This window comes from Drosophila biarmipes, unplaced genomic scaffold (genome assembly GCF_025231255.1).
Source record: "Drosophila biarmipes strain raj3 unplaced genomic scaffold, RU_DBia_V1.1 ptg000008l, whole genome shotgun sequence".
NCBI classification, from domain to species: domain Eukaryota; kingdom Metazoa; phylum Arthropoda; class Insecta; order Diptera; family Drosophilidae; genus Drosophila; species Drosophila biarmipes.
The window spans coordinates 2,373,432-2,400,718 of NW_026114529.1; the positions used below are offsets into that span (position 1 = coordinate 2,373,432).

At 37.9% G+C, this 27,287-nt stretch overlaps 1 protein-coding gene across 1 annotated transcript in view; it reads right to left on the bottom strand.

The window, feature by feature from the left end:
* Positions 1-801: 801 nt before the first annotated feature.
* The window catches only part of LOC108034371 (ionotropic receptor 40a), a 229,655-nt gene continuing 203,169 nt past the window's right edge, over positions 802-27,287 (bottom strand). The window contains exons 6-7 of the mRNA XM_044093875.2: positions 1,056-1,300; positions 802-1,002 (exon numbers count right to left, since the gene is read on the bottom strand). Coding sequence (XP_043949810.1) covers positions 953-1,002; positions 1,056-1,300 — 295 coding nt within the window. The 3' untranslated portion in view covers positions 802-952. The remainder of the gene's footprint in view (positions 1,003-1,055; positions 1,301-27,287) is intronic.

Genomic DNA, 27,287 nt, shown 5'->3' on the forward strand with positions numbered 1-27,287 from the left:
CTCGCACTTCTGATCCCGTGCGCCGCCTTCGCAAGAGTCCCCTGCTTCTGGTCCGGTGCGCCGCGTTTTTCCAAAGAGACCTGCTCGCACTTCTGGTCCGGTGCGCCGCGTTTTCCAAAAGAGACCTGCTCCTCGTGATCCCGTGCACCACGTGTCTAAGAGTGACCTGCTCTCACTTTAAAAGAGCTAGAGTCAAGCTTTGCCGCGGCGTTTTGTTCAAGTTTTCGGCTGCTCTTGGTTTTTTCCACTTGTCGAAGTTTCGGTACTCCTTTTCTCTCGCTCTTTCCTTGGCGCGTGCCAATTTTCAGGGGTTTTTTTCCTCCTCGATCGCATGTCCTCTCTCGCTTGCTCCTGTGCGGCGCTGCACTTATCGTGGTGAATATTTCGTTGCTCTCGCGGTGTGTGTGTGTGGCTACTGCTGATGCGAGAGCGGAGGGGGAAAGCTTAGCTTTAGATAATTCTTTGGTACTAATATAACTACAAATCTTACAATTATTGGTTAAGCTTACATATTAAGTGAGCTGTACAATTTTTTTTACAAAGTTATGCGCGAGTGTTTTGTTTTGTTGTTAGCTGCAGTTGTTGTTGCCGGTGGCTGTCGTTGCTATTGCTATTGCCGCTGGCTGCTGTTGTTGTTGGTGACTCCTTTGGGCGTTGCGGCTGGCAATGTTGTAGCTGCGGGCTGCCGATGTTGTTGGCGCTGGCTGGCGATGTTGTTGGCGCTAACTGGCGTTGTTGTTGGCCCTGGCGGCTGATGTTGTTGGCGCTAACTGGCGTTGTTGTTGTCGCTGGCTGCCGATGTTGTTGGCGCTATTTGTGTTGTTATGGGCGCTATTTGTGAGGGGTCACTCGACTCCGCACATATGAAAAGTTTGTTTAATTTGTGCTGTTTAATTTCACGGACTTACATTTTCTCGTTTTACCAATCCCATTGAATACGCCAAAATTGCTTCTAACCAAGGGAAAGTTGGTTAAAAATAAACTCAAACAGAAGAACGGCACCTAGGCATAAAGACAGTGAGCTTTGTAACAATTGAATTAAAATAGATCACAACCTGCAGCTAGTGCGCCTACAAATAATGCGATAAAAGCGCCTTGTAGCATTCCCAAGTTGAGAGGACTGATATCATCACTGTCTCGATTTTGGGAACGACTGTTTTTCATGTTCGTGCTTCCCTTGTCAATTTTTGTAACGTCTTTATATTGCTGAGGTCCCTTCATTGAAATCTTGCGGGCCTGTGTTGCGTATTCGGCGGTGGTCATTTTTTCTAGGATTCCTCCTTCAAACAAGTGCATGAGGCTACAAGAATGAAAAAAAGAAGTCGTATAAATATCAAGATAGAGAAGTATCTTCGGTAAGCCGAAGTTTCTATAGTTCATGCAGATCGTTCCCGTGAGAGCTATGTAAGTCCAGACCTTTTAGAAATACAGAAATATTAAAACAAGGTTGAATTTCCAACATTTATACTAATTTCAAGAGAAATTAGACTTTTGGAAAGGTTTTAAGGCTATGAGACTAGTTTAGGACTTCAGGCAGACATGGCTTAATCCCTACTATCTTGCTTTTTTTTTCCAGTTTCCCAGGCTTCAGCATTTTTATAAACGGAGAGACAGACAGACATAGCTTGATCGACTCGGCTTTTGTTTTTGATTAGGAAAGTATATGCTTCATATGGTCGGAAAGGCTTCCTTCAACCTGTTACATACATTCCGACGAATCTAGTAAACTTTCTCAAGTCACATACTTTCTGAGGAATAACTCTTTACTCTACATTTTCGTGGGCGGATTAAATATGAACCGTTAAGCGTGGTGAAATAGTAAATGGGTTGGCTTGTAGGACGAGTGAAGGATGCGGAACGGGTCGCCCATTGCGGATATTGAGTGCACTGCTTGTTAAGGGTAGCTAGCATCAAGCGTAAATAAGTAGCCCCAGACAGTCAGCGGGTATGTGTGCCTTACAAGTACCGAGAAGGCGCCTGTGTTGCCACCATTTCGACAAAGAGCTCACACTCACCCCCATACTCAAACCTACCTCTTCCATATCCATATCAAAGAGGGTACAGAAAACCGAGTGCGGAGCTTTGACTAAATTGGGCATTGATCGGCCTATAGTGGGACTCGTACGCATTCTATGCTTACCAGTAATGTACTTTACTCCACTATGGAATCAGCACAATTGACCGTCTGTAGAAGAGCACTAATGTGGTAGCCTGACGTGGTTATTCTTTTACAAGGTAATTTCCCTCAAACTCAATGCAATCTGCTGGAGGCAGCCTTATCCACCCTCTCTAGGTGGACAGCAAAATGTGGACTGGGTGTTAACCCAGAAAAAACCGACCTAGTTTTATTTACAAGGCAGTATACGATACCAAGTGTAACCCTCCCAAAACTGCACCAAAAGCGCCTAACTCTTAGCAAGTAGGGAAAGTATTTAGGTGTCATCCATGATAAATAACTCAACTGGACAGACAACATCACAGACCACAAACGTGAAGCGATCATAGCACTCTTTGCAAGGAAAAAAGCAATAGGTTACTGGGTATACACTGCAACAGTCAGGCCCATTCTTTTCTACAAAAACATCATCTGGTGGCTTTCCCTTGAAAAGAGCTGTTACCTTTAGATTCTTCACCAAATTCAAGGAAGCGCAGAGCTGCTCGATTTTAAACACTTGGACCTGCTGGATAAAATCTGAGGATCAGCAATATCGCCGAGGCTCTGCGAAGCAGCGTCCTGGGCAACAGATTCAACTGGTCACTTCACTATTTTAAAAAATTGAACATCGATTCCACACATAGTCAACTTTGTCCTCATACCTACCAGCTCAGACTCGGAAACCTTCCAAACTAAATCGAAAACGTCATCATTATATGCACAGAAGCTCAAAGCCTAACTCGCAAACGGGTGTGTATTATACTGAACAGGACATTAAAGTCTCACTTCGACTACCAGATCACTGTAGTGTTTTTCATGCGGAATTCATAGCAACACAGAAAGCTATGTTTCACCTGCAGTGAAGCAGCCCTTATGGCCCTTGAATGCTTCACAGCTAACACAGTAACTATCTCTGAATACTGCAAATTTCTGAACGAAATAGACACTTATCTGAGAATCAACTTAATCTGGGTGCTTGGACACCGTAACATTGTGGGCAACTATGGCAAACAAATGGTTCGAAAAGCCATTAACCTATGAGCTACGAAAAGGATCTTTATTGAGGTCACATAATATTATAAGAAGTTAATTTCTAGAACCCAATTAAGCCTACCTAATCAATCAACCGTCGATAACTATTTCTCGATATGATGCACAACTGCTGCTGATCGTAATAGTTGTTTTGGCCGTACGATAACCGTAAATCGGCGAGTTAAATTTTTAAATTCTCCCTTTTCTGAGTCAAGTAGCCATGTGCGCCCCTCCTGTTGCCACAAAAATTTTTTCTGCTGTATAAGTGAATATCTCGGTGTCAAAACAAATTGATTGAGAGGACGTATATTACAGATCAAAATTAAATATGGAAATTACAGGTTTGGTCATTCATTGGATCTGCAGTCAAAGTAGGATGGGGTATAATAAGTAGTTTAAATTACATTGCTTAATTACTTAATACTTCTTGCAACAAATTTTGTTTAATTTTTTTTTAATCACAAGTTTTTTAAAACAGCGTCCAGAATTTTATGTCAAAAGGGATTTGAAACAAAATTTGTTTTATTTCACATTGTTTGCTCACCCAACCGTAGTGAAGATGCAACTTCACAAACCCAACTGGATTAAATAGTGCAATAGCTATGCGTCACCAACAATACCAAGTTTTTTCTTCATATCTTCCTAAAAATAATCTTAGAGCTAAAAGTATTTTTCACTGTACACTCCCCAACTCGTAGCTATCGAAAGTGAAAGCCTGTGATATAATGATCTTTCAAGGCTTACAAATGCTGCCAGTGCTAAGATGCGTTACGTCGCCGTTTCGAAAACGAAATCTTGCTCAGAACTTCGCCTGCATTTCACGCTCTCTTGCTGTCTCCTCTTTGCACCTCTCTTCGTTGGACAGATCTCCGCTGGACCTATCGCTCGTCTGCTCCTAAATCCGATTTCGTCGCTTGCTAACTTATAAAATATAAATTACTCTTCAACTGCTACTGAAATATGTTTCCCTTGCTGCGCCAAAAATGTGAATTTAGCAACACTATCTAAAGGGATAAATTCTTGAAGTGCTGCCTTTCAGATCTGTTCACATATTAAATATGAAAGAGGCCTTCATAACGGTAGAATCGGCGATATTATTGGGAACGTAGCCAATTCTAATTTGCTTCTTCTTTTTGCCAAAATATTACCTCAGAAATGAGAACATTTATAAGTAAGACGCGATTTACATTTCTAAGAAAATCCACCTAACGTAAAATGCGCAATAACCAACTCTACGTTGAGTATATTGCCGACAATGCTCCACCGTCCAAACCTCGTAATTTTAATTCATTTATCCTTCCCAATTCCGTACTGAAAATATTCAATGCTGTAATCCATACCTTTGACATTGCAAAGAAATTTTACGCACCGATCCTAAACAGTTTTTCTCTTTCGTTAAATCTAAACGAAAATTTAACGCATTTCCTCTGTCCTTTCGCTATCTCTATAAAACAGAAAATTATGCTACCGATATTTCTAATTTATTCGCATCTTTTTCCAGTCTACTTATTCATCTTAGCTCTACAACACTGGTACATCGTATCCCTGTTTACAGAAGAATAGTAAAAATGTCCTCTATCGACGTTTCATACTCACAGGGTGCAAAGCTGCATTTAAAAACACTGTGAGCCAAACTATCAGCTATTCCTAAACTTCTAGAACACCTTATCACTCTTCAACTGCAACATCTCTGCGGTTCTCTTATATCCCCTTCTCTGCATGGGTTTATTAGGCATCGATCGACCAGTCTACTTGAATTCTCATACTTGATTAATAGAGGGTTTCAGTACCCTATGTTATATTCACAGATTTCAGCAAAGCTTTTGATTCGGTAAAACATTCACTGCTTCTAGTTAAACTTTTCTACTTGGGATTTCCAAATAACCTTCTAAAGTAGATAGAATCGTATTTATCAAACCGCATTCAACGAATTCTTTTTATTAATAAGCTATCTCATGTTGTTGATGTAACTTGTGCGGATGGACCTTTGCTTTTCATACTTTTTATAATCGATCTACCGCAAGTTATATCCTTATATCCTTTTTTGTATCCGATGACAGTTAATCTGTTTCTCCTATTATAATTGGTGCCTTCATTCACACTCTCAACTTGACCTCTACGAATTTTCAGAAGTGGTGCTACAGTTCTCCAATTTTCTTAGCCATGCAAAATGAAAACGTATGACCTTCTACCGTTTCTCCCAGCATTTTGTCTCATATAGCCTTGGTAATCACAACCTAGACCGCTCTACCACTTCAAATGACCTTGGAGTCGGATCTTAAAATATGCTTCAACAGCCATATTACTTTAATGGGAAACAAAGCCAAGGGTTTTTTAGTTTTTGTGAAGCGATGATCCAAAAAATTTTTGACGACATGTACACTGCCAAATCATTGTATGCAGCTGTACGCGCCATTACTATGCGAATTAATCGGCCGGCCATATGGTGTTATTGCTGCTTGGATTTTTGTGGTGATTTTTAAATCCTCACAAACCATGACAACGTATTGGTAATAATAAAAAAACCTTCTCATAAATTGTTTTGCAAAGATGGGACAGTCCAGTCCAAATACTCCTCGATTGGGAGTACAAGTTGTTGATGAAGTTTATCATGATGCTGCAACCTTCGATCCCTGACGTGGAAACGACTCAAGGCTATAAGTTTGGATCGGCCAAAAGCTTGGGATGTGTTGAACAAGGTATTAATCTGGAACCGAAGAGTGTTCTTCCTACTACTGCTCTCATTTTGTGGGCTAGCGTTCCGGTGGCACATTATTTTGAAGCTCGACAAATTAATAGACAACATGGTCAAGCGTCGTTACGTTAGACCAAACAGTGTCATCTCCGGTGCAAGGACAATCCAACCAAGGACTGTGTTCAGAGAAATTGGTTCCGGATGCGTTTCTTGTCGAGCATCTGGGAGCATAACGTTCTTTACTCTACTACAATTCTTCGCACAGGTAGTGAGAGTGTAGCTGCGCCGCCAGAGACGCCGGCAGAGCAGCGGTCAAAGCCTATGTATAGACGTATGTATTAGTAGTGGCAGGCGAAGAGTCGCCGCGGCGCACTCAACGGCGTTCATATTACTGGTAACCTTAAAAACTGTTTGGGACTTGGTATTTGTGTATACATACTAGACATCTGCAGGAGTGCATCCAAAAAGGCAAATAAATCATTTATTCTATAAGTGGTCACAATTTTTTTTCCGCACAGGGCTAAGTATATTGTGGTCCATGGTAATGTTCAGGAAGGTTTAGCTGGCTAGTCCTTGGGCCCGTTAGCCGTGGCACATTTTTTAGCCAAAGTGATGAAGGGTGGGCCTCGTATATGGACGTAAGTGCCATGTCCACCTTCACCCGAGCTGGCAATCGTTTACAATTATGCTGGCTTCATCTGCGTAGGTAACGGGATGTAAATCGCTATGTTGGATGTCGCCATGCGCTGTGTCTCCAGCGTCTCTTCGTGGGCACATGACCTTCTTAGAACCAGTTTGAACCAGTGTGGCTCCCAGCAATTATTGACCGTGTGGATTTTAGCATTATAATCCTCTTTTATTTTGTTCTCCACCCTGGGCATCGTGTGGTGATGTGATAATGGGAAAACGCTTCAATACATCCTGATTTCATTTTAGGAATTTTAATTATAAAATGCCAAATTTTAAAGGATTGTAAGATTTTTTTGTAGTTATCTTCAAATCCTCTGCGTCTGGCGTTCCCGTCACTACTTTTAACACCGTTCCCAGGAAATCTAAGCACCTAGCTACCCTATGGTTGATGCCTAATAACTCGAACATGACATACAGGTAAGCGACATTGACGCTCAAAAGTTTCTACATGAGTGACTTTATTTTTTACCTGTGAGGTCAATGTCAATATGCAGCATTTCTTCCACATGAGACGGGACTGGCGTTTTGCCGCGTTCGTGATTCTTTGGATGCCGATCATATTTTGCCTTAGCGCAGCTTTTACAATTAGTGACGATTTCATTCGCTAGCTTGGTCATTGGAGAGTAGTACTGTGAAAGTACTTGCTTAACAATTTCCTGTGCCAATCTGTGAGCCCTATAATGCTCGGTAGTGAGGACTTCTCGTCTCTCATCGACTGTAAAAATATCCATAACACGGTTTTTGCAATGCCTACATTTGGGGGCTGGGAATTGCCGAAGCAATTCTTCCTGTATCATCGTTAGCGTATGCAAATCCCAATGAATGGCGTTCACGCCTTTGGGGACAATTACGTCTGCGAGCTCCTTAAGCAATGGCTCCTTCCATGTGAAGTGAATGTTTTGCCGTATCTTCTTTTCAAAAAGCACGAAGCTGCGTTTAGACGAAAAGCAAATGTCCTTCCGAGCTATCGGTTTTCGAAAGCAATTTAATAGCTTAACCGTGGTTTCAATGGTTTCTCTGTGAATAGTGGCCGCACACGAATAAGCTTCTTCCTCCTTCACAACGTTAAGTTGCTGTCTGGAGACTGCATCCGTGTCGAGGTTATCCTAGCCAGGCTTACAAAAAATTTTACCGCCGCTCTCGTCAATGCAAGCTTTTCACCGTTTGATTTTTGCATTCGGATTGGATTCCGATAATGCGAAGGTCAATGGTTGGTGATGAGTAATAATATTTATGTCTTTGACTGCACAATGCCCAAACTATGGCTTGGTAGCTTAGTTAACCTTTTTATCCTTTAAGGTTCTCGAGATCACAGTCGGCGCCAATGCCATATGCCGAAGCATCGTCGTTAGATCGAATGCCTTTTTAAATTCGGAATATCTGAGGATGACATCTTCTGAAGCCGGAATGTTATGCACATATTTTTGGACCTGTTTCTACTGACACTTCCGTGCTCTCCCTTTAAAATTTCCGAAATGGGCCTAGCTATTGATGCAAAATCTTTAATACAGCATCTTTAATAGCTAGACAGGTCTAGGAACGATCTGACTTTGAATACGTTTATAGGCTCGGGGAATTCCTGAATGGCTTTGATTTTTTCTATGTCAGTAGTGACACTATTGTTGGTGACAATGATCGGTTACTGCTTTTGCCCGATTAACTTAATTAATTTATTTATATTATTAAAGAATATAGATTAAAGTATTAATATTGGAATGAACATTATTTTATTTACCATGTCTTCAGTGGTGCAAATTTTTAACCATTTTGAGTTATTTAAAATTATGGCAACAGATGTCAGTATCTTGCAGCTTATTTGATAAAGCAGAGGAAATAGGTCTTTATTAATTGAATACCATTTGCTTTCCACGTCAATGCACTTATATATATATATCGGGTGTTTTTTTAGAGGTATAGAACTTTAAGTTGGCATCACTGTTCAAGATGGCGATCGATTTAACAGATGGCAAGTGATTTATTCTCAGTTTGGTTTGGCAATTCATCATGAATAGACTCACGCCTGAACAACGCTTGCAAATTTTATTTAATTATTTATTAAGACACGTTTGGTGACCGCCTAATTTCACGTTTTGGACCTGTAAATTCTCCAAGATCTTGTGATTTAACACCGCTAGACTACTTTCTGTGGGGCTATGTAAAGTCATTGGTCTATGCGGATAAGCCACAAACGCTTGACCATTTGGAAGACAACATTCGCCGTGTTATTGCCGATATACGGCCGCAAATGTTGGGAAAAGTCATCGAAAATTGGACGTCCAGATTCGACTACATCCGAGCCAGCCATAAAATGTAATGCCACAAGATTATCTTTCGACTAAAAAAAATTCATGTCAATCTAATAATCCATCGTTGTTTTATTGCAACTTCTATACCTCAAAAAAAAACACCCGTTGTATATATTTATGTTTTGCTATTTAAAATTTTCTGTGTAGTGACTATCAGAATTTAATTATTCGATTGAATATTTTAAAGTCCGTGATAGTAATTCTTGACAGAGCATCAGATACATTTTTATCTATGCACTTTAGGTAGTCCAAAATAATATTCCTTTAGTGCTACACAGAAAAAAAATTGATATGATATTGACCATCAACCATCAATGAAATCCACTATCAATTCGGCCCTGATATGTCACATATTCATTTGATATGATCGAAATGTTAAAAACGATATTTCGGTAATATCATTTTTACATTAGCGAAATCACTTTTTTCTAGAAAAAAGATTTTGTCACAATCAAGCGTTGGCTCAGAGGGCTAGCGCTTCGTTTTTGATACACAGGCCTGAGGGTTAGTGGTTCGAGTCCTCCCCGCGACAAATTTATTTTTATTATTTTTATTGAAATCTGAAATCATTTCAATCACACAATTATAAGGACATTTCAGATATTTTTCTTAAACACTTAAAGCATACTCTGCCTTTGGGCGTACTTGAACCTTCAGCATCAGAGGCAGACACCTTAGCAGCTGGTCTAGCACACAACGTTTCCGCGGGCGTTAAGTTCAAAAGCCATGAAAACCATGTTAGTGCACGCGAGACAACAATTTTGAAGTTAGCCAAGTCGAAATTTCGAATAGGTCTATTTCGCTTCCACTCACGTAATTAACGCCGCCATATTGCTCTATCCTCTCTTTTTCGATGTCAAGAAATATTCGAAAAGAGAGAATTCGTGAAAATTAAATTTTTTGGTATCAATTTGACATTATTTCATGGTAAAAATAATAATTGTCGAAAAAACTCAAACTTACCATGCGCATATCAAATTGATCTTGATGCATTTTTTTTTCTGTGTAGGCTGTGCCTACTGTACCTATAGGTATGGTCGGCACCGATTTCTTTGACTTAGCCAGTACAGAAGTACTGTACGAGTACTAGGTAGCTGTATCCATACGCACAGTTGGGTCGTTTACCTCTGTGTCAACAGGAACTACTGCTACCAAGTTCGGATTTGGGTTGGATTCCATAGTCGTATTAACGGCGGTTAAGCTGGCTTTTTTGAGTTTAGGCGACTCGGTTAATAATTTCTTTTTATTACCTGGGCACAGACGGTATTAAGCCTAGCTTAACTTAAGCGCTTAGCATATGTTCTGTGGGAACCAGCGGCAAAGAGCAGCAGCGACGTCAGCACCGACGTCAATGTTAATTCCTTTGAATAACTCATAATAATATGTACGAGTATTTACTTATTTTCGAGTAAAGTGTAGTGTATTATTAAACGAAGTTAACAGTATTTTATATTGTGGATTAAGACATTGGCGACGAAGAAAAATATATTTTCAAGACAATAATTTTTTGATATTGCGGTACTTGGTACAAATGCATGTGTAGTTTTGTTTCTCTCTTTCTCCTCCTGTGTTCTTCTTGTTCTACTGAACAAGAGACAGCGCAAGAGGGAATTCATTACTGAGTATCAGTAAGTTGCAAGTCAAGAGAATCATTCTAGAAGAGAGCAATAACTTAAAAATAAAATAAATGAATAAAATGCTTAACTGTGTAAATGTTTTATATAGAGAAACAATCTGTTTATATACAGGCAGTTAGCCTTACAATAATTAATAAGCAAGATAATGAATAAATTACATTTTGTTTTAGTTTCACTTTCAGAGTCTGCATAAGAACAAATAGGTGAAAGAATAATTAAGCCTTTCCTGTGCGATAGCATTGAAAGATCATTCTCATGACACGAGTGGGAAAGATGGTTTCTTGCATTTAAGATATATATCAATACACAAGAGATTAAAACAGGTGTGCAATTGCAATTGCTTACTCCCTGCTCGATGTTCTAATAGACCCGGAAAATAAAACAAAAGTCGACGTATTTTTGGTGCTGGTTCAAAAGCTAAATTATTATTTCTCACCGAAACAAAAAGTCCCTTCAAACGGCATATGCTTGGGATCCCTTCGCCTTCGGAGGCTGAGAGTTTCGCAAAATTTGTAGTTCGGTTACGTCGGCAAATGCAGAAATACAATTTTTTTTTTCAAAAGGGGCGAAATTTAAGAGATAAACTTATGGACTCATTGACTTTCTGGAATTGAAAAAAAGCTACAGGATAAAGAGCATACCTTGACTGAGGTAATCGAAGCTTGTAGATAAGAAGAAGAAGAAATTAGTAAGCAATCACAATCAATGATATCTAGTTCAAAAAGAGAGACAATAAGTAAAATATCGTCTCGGAAACCAAGCAAGGGTACCGTTCTTGATGTGGTTAAATAAAATGGAAAAAAAGCACTTTATGCAATTGAAAATAAAAAGAAATTGATACTGGGCAGTGAAACATCGATTAAATTAAATGCTCTATCATTGGGGTTAAAGGTTGACCGAGCTGAGTGCATTACTTAATTGCGCCAGTGGAAAGGAGTAACAGCCAAATTATAAATTGACCCTAATATTAGGCCGACACAACAGCCAATAAGACGTATACCGGCTGCCATCGAAGTTAAGGTACAGTCTTAAATAGTGGAGGCTCCAAGCAGTGACATCATGGCGACATTCGGTCGTATTTGGATACGCGGTTGGCCAATCGAGCGGTAATGAGGGAACACTACACAATGCCTACACCTACCTACCAAGACAAAAGATGCTACAAATTTTTCACGGCTTGATATAAAAGGTGCAATTAGAACTGGATGAGACAAGACGACAGATAACAACATTTATAACTCCGAGGGATTTGTTCCGTTACAAACGCTTAATATTCTGAGTAAAATCAGCACCTGAGATATTTCAGCGACTACTTGAAGAGTTATTATCACAATTTCCAAATATGATAATTAATTATAATTATATAGACGATGTCATCATTTTTGGATCAAATGTTAACGAGCATGACGAGACCGTCAGAAAAGTCCGGTAAGTATTCAGGAATAATAATTTGGTATTTAATGACTCAAAATATCTTTGGAAAACACACCGTTTAAGATTCTTAGGTTACATTCTACCAGACAATAGAATTAGTGTTGATCCCGAAAAAATAGATGTTATCACCTACTACTTACTACTTATTACTTACTATTTACTACTTACTACTTAATACTTAATACTTACTACTTATTACTTACTATTTACTACTTACTTATTACTTAAACGTATTCATTAATTAATACTCGAGTTACGTGGAGTTTAAATTTCTGCGCTCTATAAAATTTTCCGCAGACTTGGCTCTCCAAAATATTTACGGATTGATAATGGACGACAGTATATCAGCAGTGAGTTTAAAGAATATTGCAAGGCTTGTGGTATAGAGCAGATCAGAGCTCCGCCTTACTGGTCTCAGGCAAATGATGAAGCAAACAAAAATAACTATAAAGATCAGATACAAAAATTTGTGTTTATGCTTAATGTAACTCCGCATAGTAGCACAAAGTATAATATACTACGTATATTTAACTGACTAGCATTGCAGGTTCGCGAATAAAATGTAAAGTTATTAAACGAAGTTACCAGTTAACGGGTTAATACATGACCGATTCAGTAGCCGCTTGCATATGTGCACAACACGCTCCGTTCTCACCAGCGACGTTTTCGCCGCTACATACTTGGCGACCGTGACTTTGGTCCAGCCGGACCAGGACCTAGACTTGGCGCAGAAAGCAATGGCAACAATGCCAGCAACGGCTTTAAAACGAGCAACAACAAGAAACGCAGTGAGTAGAGTGTGATGTGTGCCACACGTAGTGGCGTAGGGTAAAGATTAAAAGCCAGAATGGCAGAACAGCGGCAGCCAGCACCGGCACCGTCGCGCGCACCAGAGCATAATTTTTATAATCGTTACTCGTAGAGTAAAAGCCTTTCCGACCCCATAAAGTATATATATTCTTGATGAGGATCAATAGCCGAGTCGATCTAGCCATGTCCGTCTGTCCGTCCGTCCGTATGAACGCTGACATCTCGGAAACTTTAAGAGACAGAACAGTCGAACTTGGCATGCAGATTCCTGGGCTTCCTACGCAACCCAAGTTTGTTTCAGCGGTGTGCCGTGCCTACTCTAACGCCCACAAACCGCGTAAATCTGTAGCGCCCACAGTTTTTATGATAGAAAATTTTAACTGAATTGTATTTGTCTAATCAATACCCATCGATTGACCAAAAAAAATTTCCCACGCCCACTCTAACGCCCACAAGCCGCCCAAAACTATGGTGGCCATAGTTGTCATCCTAGACATTTTTTTTTTGGTAAACTAAATTTGCCTCATTCAAACCTTTCGATTGGCCTAAAAAAATGTCTGCCACGCCCACTCTAACGCCTCTTCTTTGGACTGCGTTTCAACTTGTTTTTTCATTCCACTGCGATGCATATATTTCTATTTCTTATATAAAAATAAATTAAAAATATAACAGTTGCCCGATTAGAGTACGACTTTAACTTCATGCATACAGACCAAGATACATATTAAGAATACCAACCCCAAAGATGGGTTTTATAGACACGAAAACAGAGGATTCCACTGCAAATGTAATTTATAAAGTATAAGTAGCTGATGATAATAATTTCTTTTGTTATGACCGCCAATTTACTGTTTAAAATCTTAAAATACACAATAGGTGTTTAAAGAAAATAAATATTATTTCTTTATTTATCTAACCGTTTTCTTGACAGCTATATGTTAGAGTCGTCGATTTTTATTAATTTCATTTCGAAATTATTTAAAATATAAAAAATTATTTTTCTAATATTATAGAATAATATGTCAAAAAACACCGAAGCTATAATTTATAAGCAATAATAAATAAAGAAAGTATAAGCAGCTAATGATAATAATTACTTTTGTTATGACCGCCAATTTACTGTTTAAATATAAATAAATAAATTAAATACATAATAGGTGTTTAAAGAAAAAATATATGAGCAAGGCGAATGATATCGTTAAGATCTAAGCCGTAAAACAAATAAAAACTGGAACAATGTTATCAAAACAATGAAAAAAAAAGAAAAAAGAAAAAAATTTAGGTATAATTGATTAACTAAAAGCATAATAGGAAAAGAAGTAGGTAATTATTAGATATGGAGTGGCAACAAATACATTGCATCCTACATGACAATAAGACCAAATTTGATAAGTCATATAAATTTATCGCCCAGAAAAGAAATTTCCTTACTGACATGATCAGTAAACATGCAAAAATACCCAATAATTGGAAAAAAATTAATCAATCACTCCGGTCAATGGTATCTAAATTATTAGAGGAATTTCGAACCAATTTGATATCAGTTCAAAGGAGGTGCAATTTATATATCTCAATTCCGACAATCTTAAACACCACTTTGGCGGTTAAAATTAGTGAAGAATAAGATTCAATAGACTAAGTAGATACAGATTTAACAGAAGAAGACGAACCGGAAAATAACACCGACCAAGATTTACAAGACCTAATCATACCCGCGGTAATAAACGCACCAGAAATATCAGAAAATTATTATTGGTCAGAATCCAACTCAACTTCGACTGTTGAAAATAAAAAAGTAAAAATGGAGCAAACCAATATTAAGTTTTTAAACACAGCATCTAGAATCATACTGGTATACAATATTTATTTATATTTATTTAATATTTCCATTTAGTACCCTGCAGTTCCACAATCCAGCTTAATCGCTCAATCAGCACAAAGTCGGCTGCGACGTCGGCCGAGAGGCCAGCGACTTGGGCAGAGCCAAATGATACCCGCGCTCTTTCCCGGGAGAGAACGCAAAAAAAGGAATTTTACCCTCTCCTTCTCACGACGTGCTTTCCCTGAAAAATGCGGGTAAAGGCAAATAGGCTATTAAATTTAGGTAATGCAAAATTTTTAGGCGATGTAAATACAAATAATTTATATTTTTTTTCCTAGTTTAGTTTATAAGTTTATCGTTAATAAAAAATTAATAAGTGAATTTTTATAATTATAATTATTCCCTTGCAGAGGGTATAATGAATTCAGTAAGAAGCTTGCCACGCAGTGAAGAAGACGTTTCCGACGCCATAAAGTATATATATTCTCGATCAGCGTCACTACATAGACGAGTCGATCTAGCCATGTCCGTCTGTCCATCGGGTTCTACGAAAACTAAGGTCTCAGTTTTAAAGCTATCGGGCTCAAACTTACCCCAAAGTCTTCTTTATATTGCAGGTAGTATATAAATCGGAACCGGCCAGATCAGACAACTACAACGGAACAAACATAGACAAACGGGACATGCCAATAAAACAGAACAAAACCGTTGTCATTCGGAGTCACGGTGGCCATTAGCTCAAAACGGATTATGACAAGGCGAACGTCTTTGCTGCGCACCTCTCCTCTACCTTTACAGCCTTCGAGCTAACAGCCGATCATCGTCGCGCTGAAGTTGCAACCTTCTTGAGCTCTCCTGTTCAAACGGCTCGCCCCATAAGACACAGGAAATCATGTTGCAACTGAAGGCCCTACAACCGAAAAAGACACCGAGATATGACTGCATTGATAATCGAGCGGTGAAATCTTCACCATGCTAAGGAGCCCTTGGCCTAGTAAAAATTTTTAACGCCATGCTTAGCCTAGGGTACTTTCCTAAGCTGTGGAAGCGTGCGCGGATTGTCATGATTCCCAAAGCTGGAAAACCGAACCATGCGTATTGAGTGCTATCGCCCAATCAGCCTGCTGGCAACCTACTCCAAGATTTTTGAGCGCATCTTCCTTTGCCGACTGATGGATCTTCCGCAAGTAGTGAATTACATACCAGCCCACCAATGCATCGTCTGGTCAACCAGATCACACACGGCTTTGAGCACAAGCTGTACACCTCGATGTGAAACAAGCATTTGACAAAGTATGGCATGAGGGTCTATTATACAAAATAAAAGATCTTCTCCCTGCGCCTTTCTTTGCCATCCTGAGAATCTTAATGTCTGATCGGACTTTTGATGTGGCAATAAGAGACTCCCATCCCAGCGTGTGTGAGACCACAGGGAAGTGTACTTGGATTCTTCCTGTACACGCTGTACACTGACATGCCGGCCCCCGGCAGCAACAATGATGACGACTCCACCGCGAAGCTGCTCCTGGCCACTTATGCAACAAATGCAGCTCAGGACTGGAAATGGAATATCACTATTAATTGCGCTACGGCACGGTACTGGTCTCACCTTCAATGGAGATGCCATTACCAATGTTACTTCCCATTGCTACCTAGGAGTACACTTGGACAGAGCGCTAGTATGGCGGGCCCACATCTGGGCAGTCAAAGCCAAATGCCTGCGGAGCCTACAAAAGCTTCACTGGCTCCTGCGCTCGAGAAAATCACACTACTCAAATAAGGCCCTGCTAATCGAAGCCATTATAACGCCTACTTGCACGTACGCCATTCAAGGATGGGGCACTGCTTCTAAGCATCAGCTTGAGAGGCTTAGAGTAATGCAATGACGTGCAGCTCGGCGAACATCTGGGCTCCCCTGATATGTTACAAACGTTGCCATCGACCGAGACTTTCGACTATTACTTATCGGGGATCAAATCTATCTACACAGCAGTCGTTACGCTGACAGAATTGTGACGCATTCAAACTCGCTAACGAGTGACCTAGCTGAGCAAATTTCTCTCCGACTACTGAAGAAGCTACCTCCCACCGATCTCCCTACTCATAGGATTTTATAAAATGTTTTCACTTTTTTGATCCTTCTTGTTAATTCGCAACTCATGTTAATTGTTACTTAGTATTTAAGGCTACTATGTATCCATAAAACTGTTACTCGCAAATTACGCTAGGTTAAGTTCAGAAGGCACTAAACAGATTCCAATAAAAAAATTAAATTTAAAAAAAAACCGTTGTTACTGTTTTTCTGGAAGGCACGCGTCTTTTTTCGTCTCTTTCACTTGCATTTACCTAGTTGAAGGAGTTAGTCCAAAACTTACCGAACAAGTGTTTTTTAGTTAATAAAACAAAAAAGGAATTACAGGTAAGTCTCTTACACCATTTATTTTTAAAAGTGGAACTAACATCAAGTTCATTTATACTAACATTAATAAAAATACAAGTTTCTCATGAAACACAGTGCCGTAAAAAAAGGGCAGTGAAAATAATTTTTTTAAAGTAAATAATAATAAATACAAATTTGTGAAAGAATATTCAAATTTTTTTGACTGCAAGTTTCCTTGCAGATGACCAAAAATAAAAAAGTTTGTTCGTAATTACATATTGGATAAAAGTCTCAAACATCTTTAATTTTCAGTCCCTGGAAAAATATTATATTTCATAAAAAGTAATAAATAATTTTATAATTTTTAATATTTCAGAATAATAAAAATTTTTCGTTTTTACGTCCAAAATATATTTAATTGCCTATTGGCAAGGAAGACTTTCTAAGTTTCGTCAATAGATTTCTTTTTCGTTATTTTAATATTTTGGTATATGTTTAGATAAAGGTAATGGCAAACCGTAAAATAAACCAGAAAGGAAGTTAACTTCGACAAGCCGAACTTTGTATACCCTTGCAGTTATAAGAAATAATCAACGTTCGTAACACCATGTGACATTTTTAAGGATTGTCGTGGCTTCAATAATATTAAAAAAAATTATTTCTTTATTTCTCTGACCGTTTTTTTAACAGCGATACGAGAATGTAAAAGTAGTCGATTTTTATAAATTTTACACTAGTCGGCATAAGTATTTTGACAAAAAAAAAGTAAAGTATGCTCGATACTTGATCTGGCTTCGTTTAACTTTTGGCATCAATGGAAAGGTCACATAAATGCCGTTTGAATGATGTACTATTCTTAACCCATTCAGTACTTATTGAAAATTTCGAATTTGTGTGAAAATCTACTTTTTAAATTTTTTCCCTTGTCTCGAAAATTTAAATATTTTTATGCAAAAAGTTTGTTCAAACAAAAATAATGGTAACTGCAAAAAAATTTGTTTAAAAAATTTTTTTTTACTTTTTTCAGGATTTTTTAAAGGTGACAATGTCCCATAAATTTTGCTTCGTATTTAATTCGAAGTTCAGAACTAATTAAAAAATGTTATTTTCAAGCGTAGGAGGCTATATGTTAAAAAACACCAAAGATTTTTTTTTTCCGATAGTTCCTATGGGAGCTATAAGATATAGTTTTCCGATCCGGACTTTGGACTTCTACTACCTGCAATAGAAAGAAGACTTTTGGTAAAGTTTCAGCCCGATAGCTTTAAAACTGAGATACTAGTCTGCGTAGAAACGTACTGACAGACGGCCAGACGGACATGGCTAGGAGGTCTCGTCTAGTGATGCCGATCAAGAATATATATACTTTACTGCAAGGGTATAATTGCTCCAAAACAATTGTTTTGGCGCAAAGCAAAAGGAGGATGAAGGCCTACCCAAATTTTGTCGCGATCTTACTTAGTTAGTTTTTATAACGGGCTGTAAACTATTAACTATTATTTGTAAGTTTAATTTTTTAAAGTCTTAAAACATTTGTTCTAAAATGCCCAAAATTATTAATATTTGGATTTCTTGTTCTCAAAAATAAAACTGACAAATTCATTCGTGCCTCATTCTATTTTGAAAACAATTTTTTTCTAATACTAGGTGCAATCTCTCAGATAGAGCCATCCGAGCCTCCGGAGAAAGCGCTGCAAAAGGAAATGAGGTGTGTTATGAACTTGTGCTGCTTTAAATGGAAGGTACCCAGGACCCCAACGACCTCAATACACCCCAAGAACACATTGTAAATCAAATCAATAAAGGAAATTATATTTCAATTTTATGTATCTGCTAAGTTCTCAACCTGTGCTGAATCTGTGTTTTTTCTGCTGCTTAATTAAGCGCTAAACCTGTGTCGAATCTGTGCTTTTTCTTGTGCTTAAATAAGCGCACAACCTGAATCCTAGAAGATGCCTATGTTAATTTAAGCAGTCATGTTCAAACAAATTGAGCACTCAGTGAGGATCATTTTGTAGTGATTTAGTGCTCATTTAGTACTGTATGGTACTGCAGGGTACATTTAATCACAGCTGAGGCTTTAGACTTCAATATTCTTTTATTCTGCTGCCTCCATTTATATCCCTAATGATCGCTAAGCTATGCAAGCAGAGGCGCCAGAGCTACGGTCGACCCTTATGTTTAAGTGCTTAAGGCTGAAGGAGGGTCGCCGCGGAAGAGACAGGTAATACGTTCACTCGGTGACAAAGCGGCCGCGCATTATGCAGACTCTTTAATGCCCATATATAACCGTGCACTTGCGAAACTGCTTGGGTCGTAGTATTGGCTGTAAATAACTTCTGAGACACTTCTGGACAATAGAACGGCGATAGCACACATTTTACAAAAACAAAAACGGTCTCGATCGCGAAGAAGTAACTTGTGAGACACTTCTGGACGATAGAACACATTTTACAAAAACAAAAAAGGTCGCGATCACAAAGAAGTATCTTCTACATACAAACAAAGTCACTGGGAAAAGGAGGACACGATAATTGCCGTTACCCTTTGTTTCTGAAAATCCCTTCTTACCTAAGCAATTGTTTTTCGGCCGAGCGTTAGTTTATTTCGCAATTTGCTTGAGGTCATTTCGTTTTTGTATCAAAATTACATGTTGCTTTGTTTTTTGGAATTTTTATTTTAAGATATTTTTACGTTACCTGGAGTGATTGCTGTGAAATAAGCATTCAAAGATTCTCCACCTAATTGTAAAAGATAATTCCTTCAAATTTATTTCTACTTTAAATATAAAAAAATTTAGTTTCTATTTATTTTAGAAATTATTATTATTAAATTGCTTATGTGAACGGAGCTGGACATAAATAAAATTAATATGGAGCTTTTCCGACATGCCAAGGACCGTGTCTACAAGCGCTCAAAGACCTTATAGGAAAAATAAATATAAAATACAGCAAAACATGTAAAAAAAAGTTTTTTATTCAAGATTTCCAATGGGGAAAGGACCTTTTGGTATCTTCTATAAGCGTGTGATAAGTCACTTCTAAGTAACTTCCAGAAGTCACTTCGGCGTTATCGCATTCGGATCATTCTTGAGAAAGAAATGTGCCACTTCGGCAGACCTTCTCGGAGTTTCTTTGGCGACACTTCCAGAAGTTACATTTTATTTTATTTTTCTATTTTTATACCGGTTATACCCATATATATATTCTTAATCAGGATCACTAGCCGAGTCGATCTAGTCATGTCCGTCTGTCCGTCCCTTCGTATGAACGCTCAGATCTCGAAAACTATAAGAGCTAGAATATTCATACTTGAATTTGCAATCCTGTGCTTGCTACGCAGCACAAGTTTGTACCGTTTTTATAATAGAAAAAAAATTTTTAACTGAAATGATTTTGCCTTATCAATACCTATCGACTCAAAAAGGTGCCACGCCCACGCTAAAGCCCACAAATGGGCAAAACGTTTAAGTCTGTCTGCCGCCCACATAAAATCTACTGAAATAGCCGGTAGGTGGAACCCTAAAATATCGCTTTGCTGCCTATAAAAATGTGCCAGGCCCACTGTAACGCCCACAAATGGTTTAAACGCTTAAATCTGTTTGCCGCCCACATAACATCTACTGACATAGCCGGTAGATGGCTCCCTAAAGTATAGCTTATCTGCTTATATATCTTTATTATCCTTTTGCTCCCTAAAGCTGGGTAACGGGTATCTGATAGTCAAGCCACTCGACTATAGCCTTCTTCCTTGTTTCTTTTTTATATTATTATTATTTTTTTGTTTTTTTAATCAGAAATTATTGTTTTGAATCAAAAAGTAATATTTATATATATTTTGCAAATTGTTTCCATTATAATTATGTTTCTCATTTTATGGATGGCCATACATGAAATATTTAAGAAAATTAAAGTGATTATGAAATAAAAATGTTTAACCTATTCTTATTAAAAAGTTATTTTTATACCCGTTATTCGTAAAGTAAAAGGGTATACTATATTCGTCGGAAAGTATGTAACAGGTAGAAGGAAGCGTTTCCGACCCCATAAAGTATATATACGAGTATTCTTTATCAGGATCACTAGCCGAGTCGATATAGCCATGTCCGTTTGTCCGTATGAACGCTGAGATTTCGGAAACTATAAGAGTTAGAACAGGCATACTTGGCATGCAAATACGTGGTCTTCCTGCGCCGCGAAAGTTTGTTTCAGCGGGGTGCCACGCCCACTCTAAAGCCCAAAAACGGCTTAAACGCCTAAATATGCCTGCCGCCCACATAGCATCTAATAAAGTATCCGTTAGGTGACGCCCTAAAATATCGCTTTGCTGGTTATATATCTCCCAGATAGTCGAGGCACTCGACTGAAGCGTTCTTCCTTGTTATTACTTGATATTACTATGTTATCCTTTTTTCTCAGTCTAAATTTAGATTCTTTAGTGTAAAAACTTTGTTGCCATTTTTATTTTCTTTCATTTCTAAATTGATCCACTTTCGATTAGGGATTGATAAAGAAACACCATTGATTTGGTTGGTTTTACATTGGAGCTAAGGGACTTTTTTTTTTTTAATTGCATACAATGCTTCTGGAGCACAGCCAGCGCAGCCGAGGCCTTGGACTTGAGTTTCTGTTCTCTTCTGCTGGCTTGGTTCATATCGCTAATGATCGCTAAGCTATGCCGGCAGAGCTGCGGTCAACGCTTATGTGTAAATGCTTAAGGCTGACGGAGGGTCGCCGCGGAAGAGAGAGGTAGTATGTTTACTTAGTAACAGAGTGGCCGCGCATGTCAAGTGTGCTGACTCTGCAATGTCCAGTCCCAGTGCACTCAAGGGTGGTCATATAACCATGCACTCTGGGAACTGGGAAAATAACCTAATTCTATGGAGCCATTATCTTAGGATATGTATACAAATATAAATGTAAATTTTTTTTATTTTTATTTTTTTTATATATTATTATTGTTCTACTTTTTATTCGGTTCCAATTAGAAAGTATTGTTATGAATCAAAAAGTAATATTTATATATAACTTTAATATTTTTTTTATTATAATTATGTTTTTTATTTTATGTATGGCCATACGTGATACATTTAAAAAAAATTAGAGTGATTATGAAATAACAAATTTTAGCCTATCCTTATGGACTTTTTGTTTCTTATCTTGTCTTCTGCACTTTTAACCTTATAAAGTCCTGTATATTTTAAGTCTTGTTTAAGTCCTATTTCATTTTTAAATAGAACTTTATCTCCTATAGATATAATTATGTCATTACTCGAAATGTCATAACATTCTTTGTTTTCCTCTTATTTACCTCTATTATAATTCTAGCTCTTTTGTGTGCTACTTCCAACCTAGGCTCTATGTCTTTTATAGTATTAAATTGCTTTGGCAAATTCGATGTTTTCCCAAAAACTAACTCACGTGGACAGTAATCATGTGCCATTGAGGATGTAGTATTGAAGCAGTATACAAAATATTTTAATCATACGTCCCAATCATTTTGTATGTATTTGTTAAATATTCTGTGACTTTTTTCTACTGTTCCAACTGTCTGGTGGTGGTGTGCTTAAAATGGTATATTTTTAATTTTTAAGTATCTGCATAACTCGTATTTAATCGAATTTTTATACTTGGTTCCCATGTCCGAAATGAACGTCTTCATTGGACCGTACCTTAATATAAAAGACTAGAAAATATCTTTTGCGACAGTGTTTGCACTTTTATTTGTATGCGTGACTGCATATTCATTACCCTTATCTGATTTTGGTAGTGGACAAATTGTGGTAGTGACCAATTATCACTCTGTCGAAAGCACTTATTGGAGTGTCATAGGAGTCTTCGTATATGTTATCACTTTTGATTTTTGGCATTAGTATATATCGGGCCATACCTTTCCAATAGTAATACCTTTTGACCTTGGCCAGGGTTTTAGTTATTCCAGTGTGCCCTCCTTGTACTGGATCGTTGTGAAATGTAGACAGTAAAGCTTATTTCTCTTTATCGTTATATATTTTGGTCACCGGGTTGAGTAGCGCTACTCTCAATGATTTCAGTGTCTTGTTGCCTATTTTTTGTTTAAATATCTATTGAAGCTTTTTCAGAAATTTTTCTACGGTTCCACTTTTAGTTGGCTGATTATATATATACCGGCTTGCATTTCACGCCTTTGAAAGAACTGACCTAAGTCAAGAACTCCATTTGTAAATAAATCGCTAGCATCTTGTAGTAATTTGTTTTCCATGTTTGAAGAAAAAGTGCATATTATTTTCGTGGAAGGTGACTACTTTACGTGCTTCGTCATTATTTATGACTCCGTAAACGTTGGGCTTTGAAGCGTTTTCTATAGATTGCCTAGGCAACTCTATTTCCGTTTCTTGGAGTGACTTTATTTATTTTTTAGGTTATGTCTTTTAGCTCTTCTATGGATATTCTCTATAACGACAGTAAATTGTCTATCATAAATATATGTCCAGAAGTGTATTATTGTATTCTGTCGTCGGTCAAGATTCCTTTATCATTGCATTTATGTCCTAGAAAAGTGACTTCATTCATGAAAAATTAGCATTTTTCAGGATGAACTTGAGGTTGTATTTCCCACATTTCTGAAAAACTATTAAGCATATGCTTTTCGGAACAACTAATGACAATTAGATCATGCTTGAGAAGGATCTAGTCCTGAGAATGCTATAGTCATCATTCTCTGAAAGAGTTTTGTGCTATTTTTAAGCATGAAAAATATTTTGCTTTACCTAGTTGGTCTTAAATGTCATCAGTTCTAGGAGTGGGAACTTATCAGACAATATTCTTTTATTGATCTGACGATAGTCAATTACTAATCGCTATTTCTTTTTATCTGAGCACGGTATGGAATTTTTCAAAACTAATAAAAGTGGGCTGTTATATGCATATCCAATACACAATATTATCTTTTATTAATTTTTGAACTTGGGCTTAAATTTAGACCGGTAGTTCTTGATATAGACCGGTTGATCATCCTCCAATCTCAGCTTTTGTTTTTAAAAATTATTTGTACTCAATGAATCAGTTTCCAATTCGAATACATCGCTACTATTGATGTATATTGGTTAAATATAGGATAATACAAAAAAAGGAGGGACCCGATACACTGTTGGAGTCGTAATACATATCCGGTGGATCAGCAACACCAGGACCACTCAGGGTAACAGCAATCGCAGCCAACCGGACAACAGCAAAATGATCCTGAGGAAGAAGGACGAAAGAGCCAGGATGGAAAACTGGCGGAAAACGTAAGGTTTTCGGCATCGTAAAGCACACAACATGACGAAGTTGTATGTTGTTAACCTACACGACTTAAAAGGAGCATCGACCGGGCGCTCAGTGGCAGCTTAATGAAGTGACGACGCAACAGATTGGTATACTCGGTCGAGAACAACAACAGTACGGTGCACTGCGAACACGGCACCTTGAACGGCCAGTCAGTCAAAATGAAACCAGGTCAACGCAGCAGATGGATCGGATGAGCTACCTTCGATACGAACCATGTGCATAGACGATACATTATATACCAATGTGGGATATAAATAGTATTTAAGCTTTTATCAACGGCTTAATAAAATCAGTTACAAACTCAAGCTCACTCGCCTCATAATTTCTATTACACGGCCAACCCCTCATTATCCACCTCAACACAGGTCCTATCCCGCCTATAATCCAGCACCGGAACTCCCATAATAACCCGTGCCGCGACGTAATCATCCTACCGTTAATAACATCCGTTAAAAAGTCGCGAAGCGACTCAACTGGAGTCTGAATCCCGGTCACTACCCTACCGCGTATCCCCGTGCCAACGACAAGGTGGCCTTGTCCCGCGGACAGCTTCAATAGTCGTCTATCCACCTCCGGTTAGACACAAACAATAACTATGTAGCTATATAGAATTACTATCACGGAATGGAAAAATATCAAAGTGAACAGAAAAACTCCTGCGCCGGAAATGAAAAAGAAACAAGAAAGGAAGTTAGTTTCGGCAAGCCGAAGTTGCTATACCCTTGCAATTATAAGAAATAATCAAAGGCTTGAAAAATAAGCCGGTATACTTAATATCAGCAAACTCGAAGTGACTATATCAATAGAATCTTTTAAAATAATTGGCACTAAAATATATAGTTTACAGGGGTGGTCAAAAATTTTGTATAAAAAAGTATAACTTGATCTTGCTCGGCTTAACTTTGGCATCAATGGAAAGGTAATTTGAATGCCGTTTGAATGATGCACTACTACTACTAGATAATTAGCAATTTCTATTCATTATAGATAAATTAATCATGGGTGCTCTATTTGTTTTTGGTTTAATTTCATTTACATTACTTTTCATTCACTACACATTTCATTTACTTTACTTTTTTTCTTTTAGTTCAGCAGCAAAACTCTAAGAAACCCATTATTTTTAAATAGGTTTTGGAAAACTTATCTCTCCATTTCCAGTCCGGCGAATTCACGGGGAGGGGTAAACTAGTTTTTAGATCACTTTCAATTTTTTTTTCAATGGGTTTACCTATAACTTTTAGATCACTTACTTATATTTCAAGAGTAATACCTAAAACTTTTTAGAACACTCTGGATTGTTGGCTGGCAATGCCTTTTTTTCACTTTTATTTTACTTTCATTGCAATTATTACAATGTTATTATATTTATTTAAAATTCACCGAAGCACGACACTTTTATTTTAGCCATTTCCTTCTCTACTTTCTTTTAAAATTCAAAAGAAAATAATTTTTCCACATCTCAATAAAGATTTTTTGTTTCTCTTTTTTTATTTCTTCTTGTTTCTATTTAATTACTGTTCTAGCACTTTCATATATGCGTATTATTTATCATTATTTTTCACATAAGTTTTCACAACACCATTCTCTCACATTTTCGATTTCCTTTTTTTTACTTGAGATTTTCTTCATCTTATTTTTTTTCACAATAAAATTACCAAAAAGATTACAAAAAAAATTTACACTAATACCCGCCCATACTTTTTTGCACTGATTTTATATTAGCGCAAACAGTTAATCTTGCACGTGGGGTTATGTTTATTTCACAGGCGTTACGTAAGCTCCTATCTGGTGGGGCTATGTAACCGCACTATGGGGGTTATGCAATCGCCCTGCACATGGAAAAACCCCGATTTTTCCGCACTTTTCGGCCCTTTCCAAATTGGCAGAACTGCCGGCGAAATTCGAAGGTATTTTTAAGTGACTATCCGAGTTAAATCGCATTGGCGGCGGATCTGTCGATCGTATGACTTTCTCTGAAGATTTTCCGGCGAGTACTGCTTTACTGCTAATGAACAAGACTTGCTGTTGGTATTGGCCCCTCTCCCTCTCTTTGCCCTTACAGGCTTTTAAATTTGCAAATGCGAAATTCTGCAAAGAGAATTCTGCAAAGAGAATTCTGCGAAGAGAATCTGAGATTTTCAATGATGGCCTGCAAACACAATTAACCCTTAATTACCTCGATTTCTAATCTGCTTTTTTTCGAGCTTTAAGAAACGTTGGGACGAGCTTGGCATTGTAGCCGTTTGAAAGTTGCTCTGGAAAAAATTCTATCCGGGTATAAACTTCGTGATCCGTGACAAAGAAAACTACGCTACTTCTAAGAAGAAAAACGCCGAAACAGTGCAGTAAATCTTCTTCTACATACTTTAAAATAGCCTCAGTCGTAAACTTTTTAATGGGCTTTAAAAACGGAAAGTTTGAAAAATTATCAAGCACTACGAAAACTTCTATGTGACCAGATCGAGATCGTAGGTATGATCCCATGAAATCTACGTAAAGTTTTTGGGAATACGGTTGTGTTTCACCTGTTTTTCGGTTTGAGGCTATAATTGGGGTGTTTCGAGCATTTACTTACTTCACAGCCATTCACGTGCGCTTTTACTTCCGCTACTAAATTGGACCAGAAGAAGTACCTTCGAACTTGTTCTAACGTCTTATTTATACCACAGTGAGACGCTAAGGGATGGTCATGGGATATGTGCAGTACCGTATGGACTAATCCATTTGGAATCCAAATCTTCCAAGCCATATCGTCGGATACTCTATCGCCAGTCGCATTCTCCCTCCTGCGATACAAAAACCTGTTCATAACTGGGATTGATTCTGTTGAACCTTATCTTTTAACTCATCATACTCCCTGCTTTTAAAATTATCTGATTTAAGGTTCATAAACTGATCCACATCTAAAGCTGACAAATCTTTGATAAACGTCCGCGAGAGAGCATCTGGGACGATATTCTGGCAGCCTTTTCTATGTTTTATCTCAAAGCTGAATCCTTGGAGCTTGAGAGCCCAATCT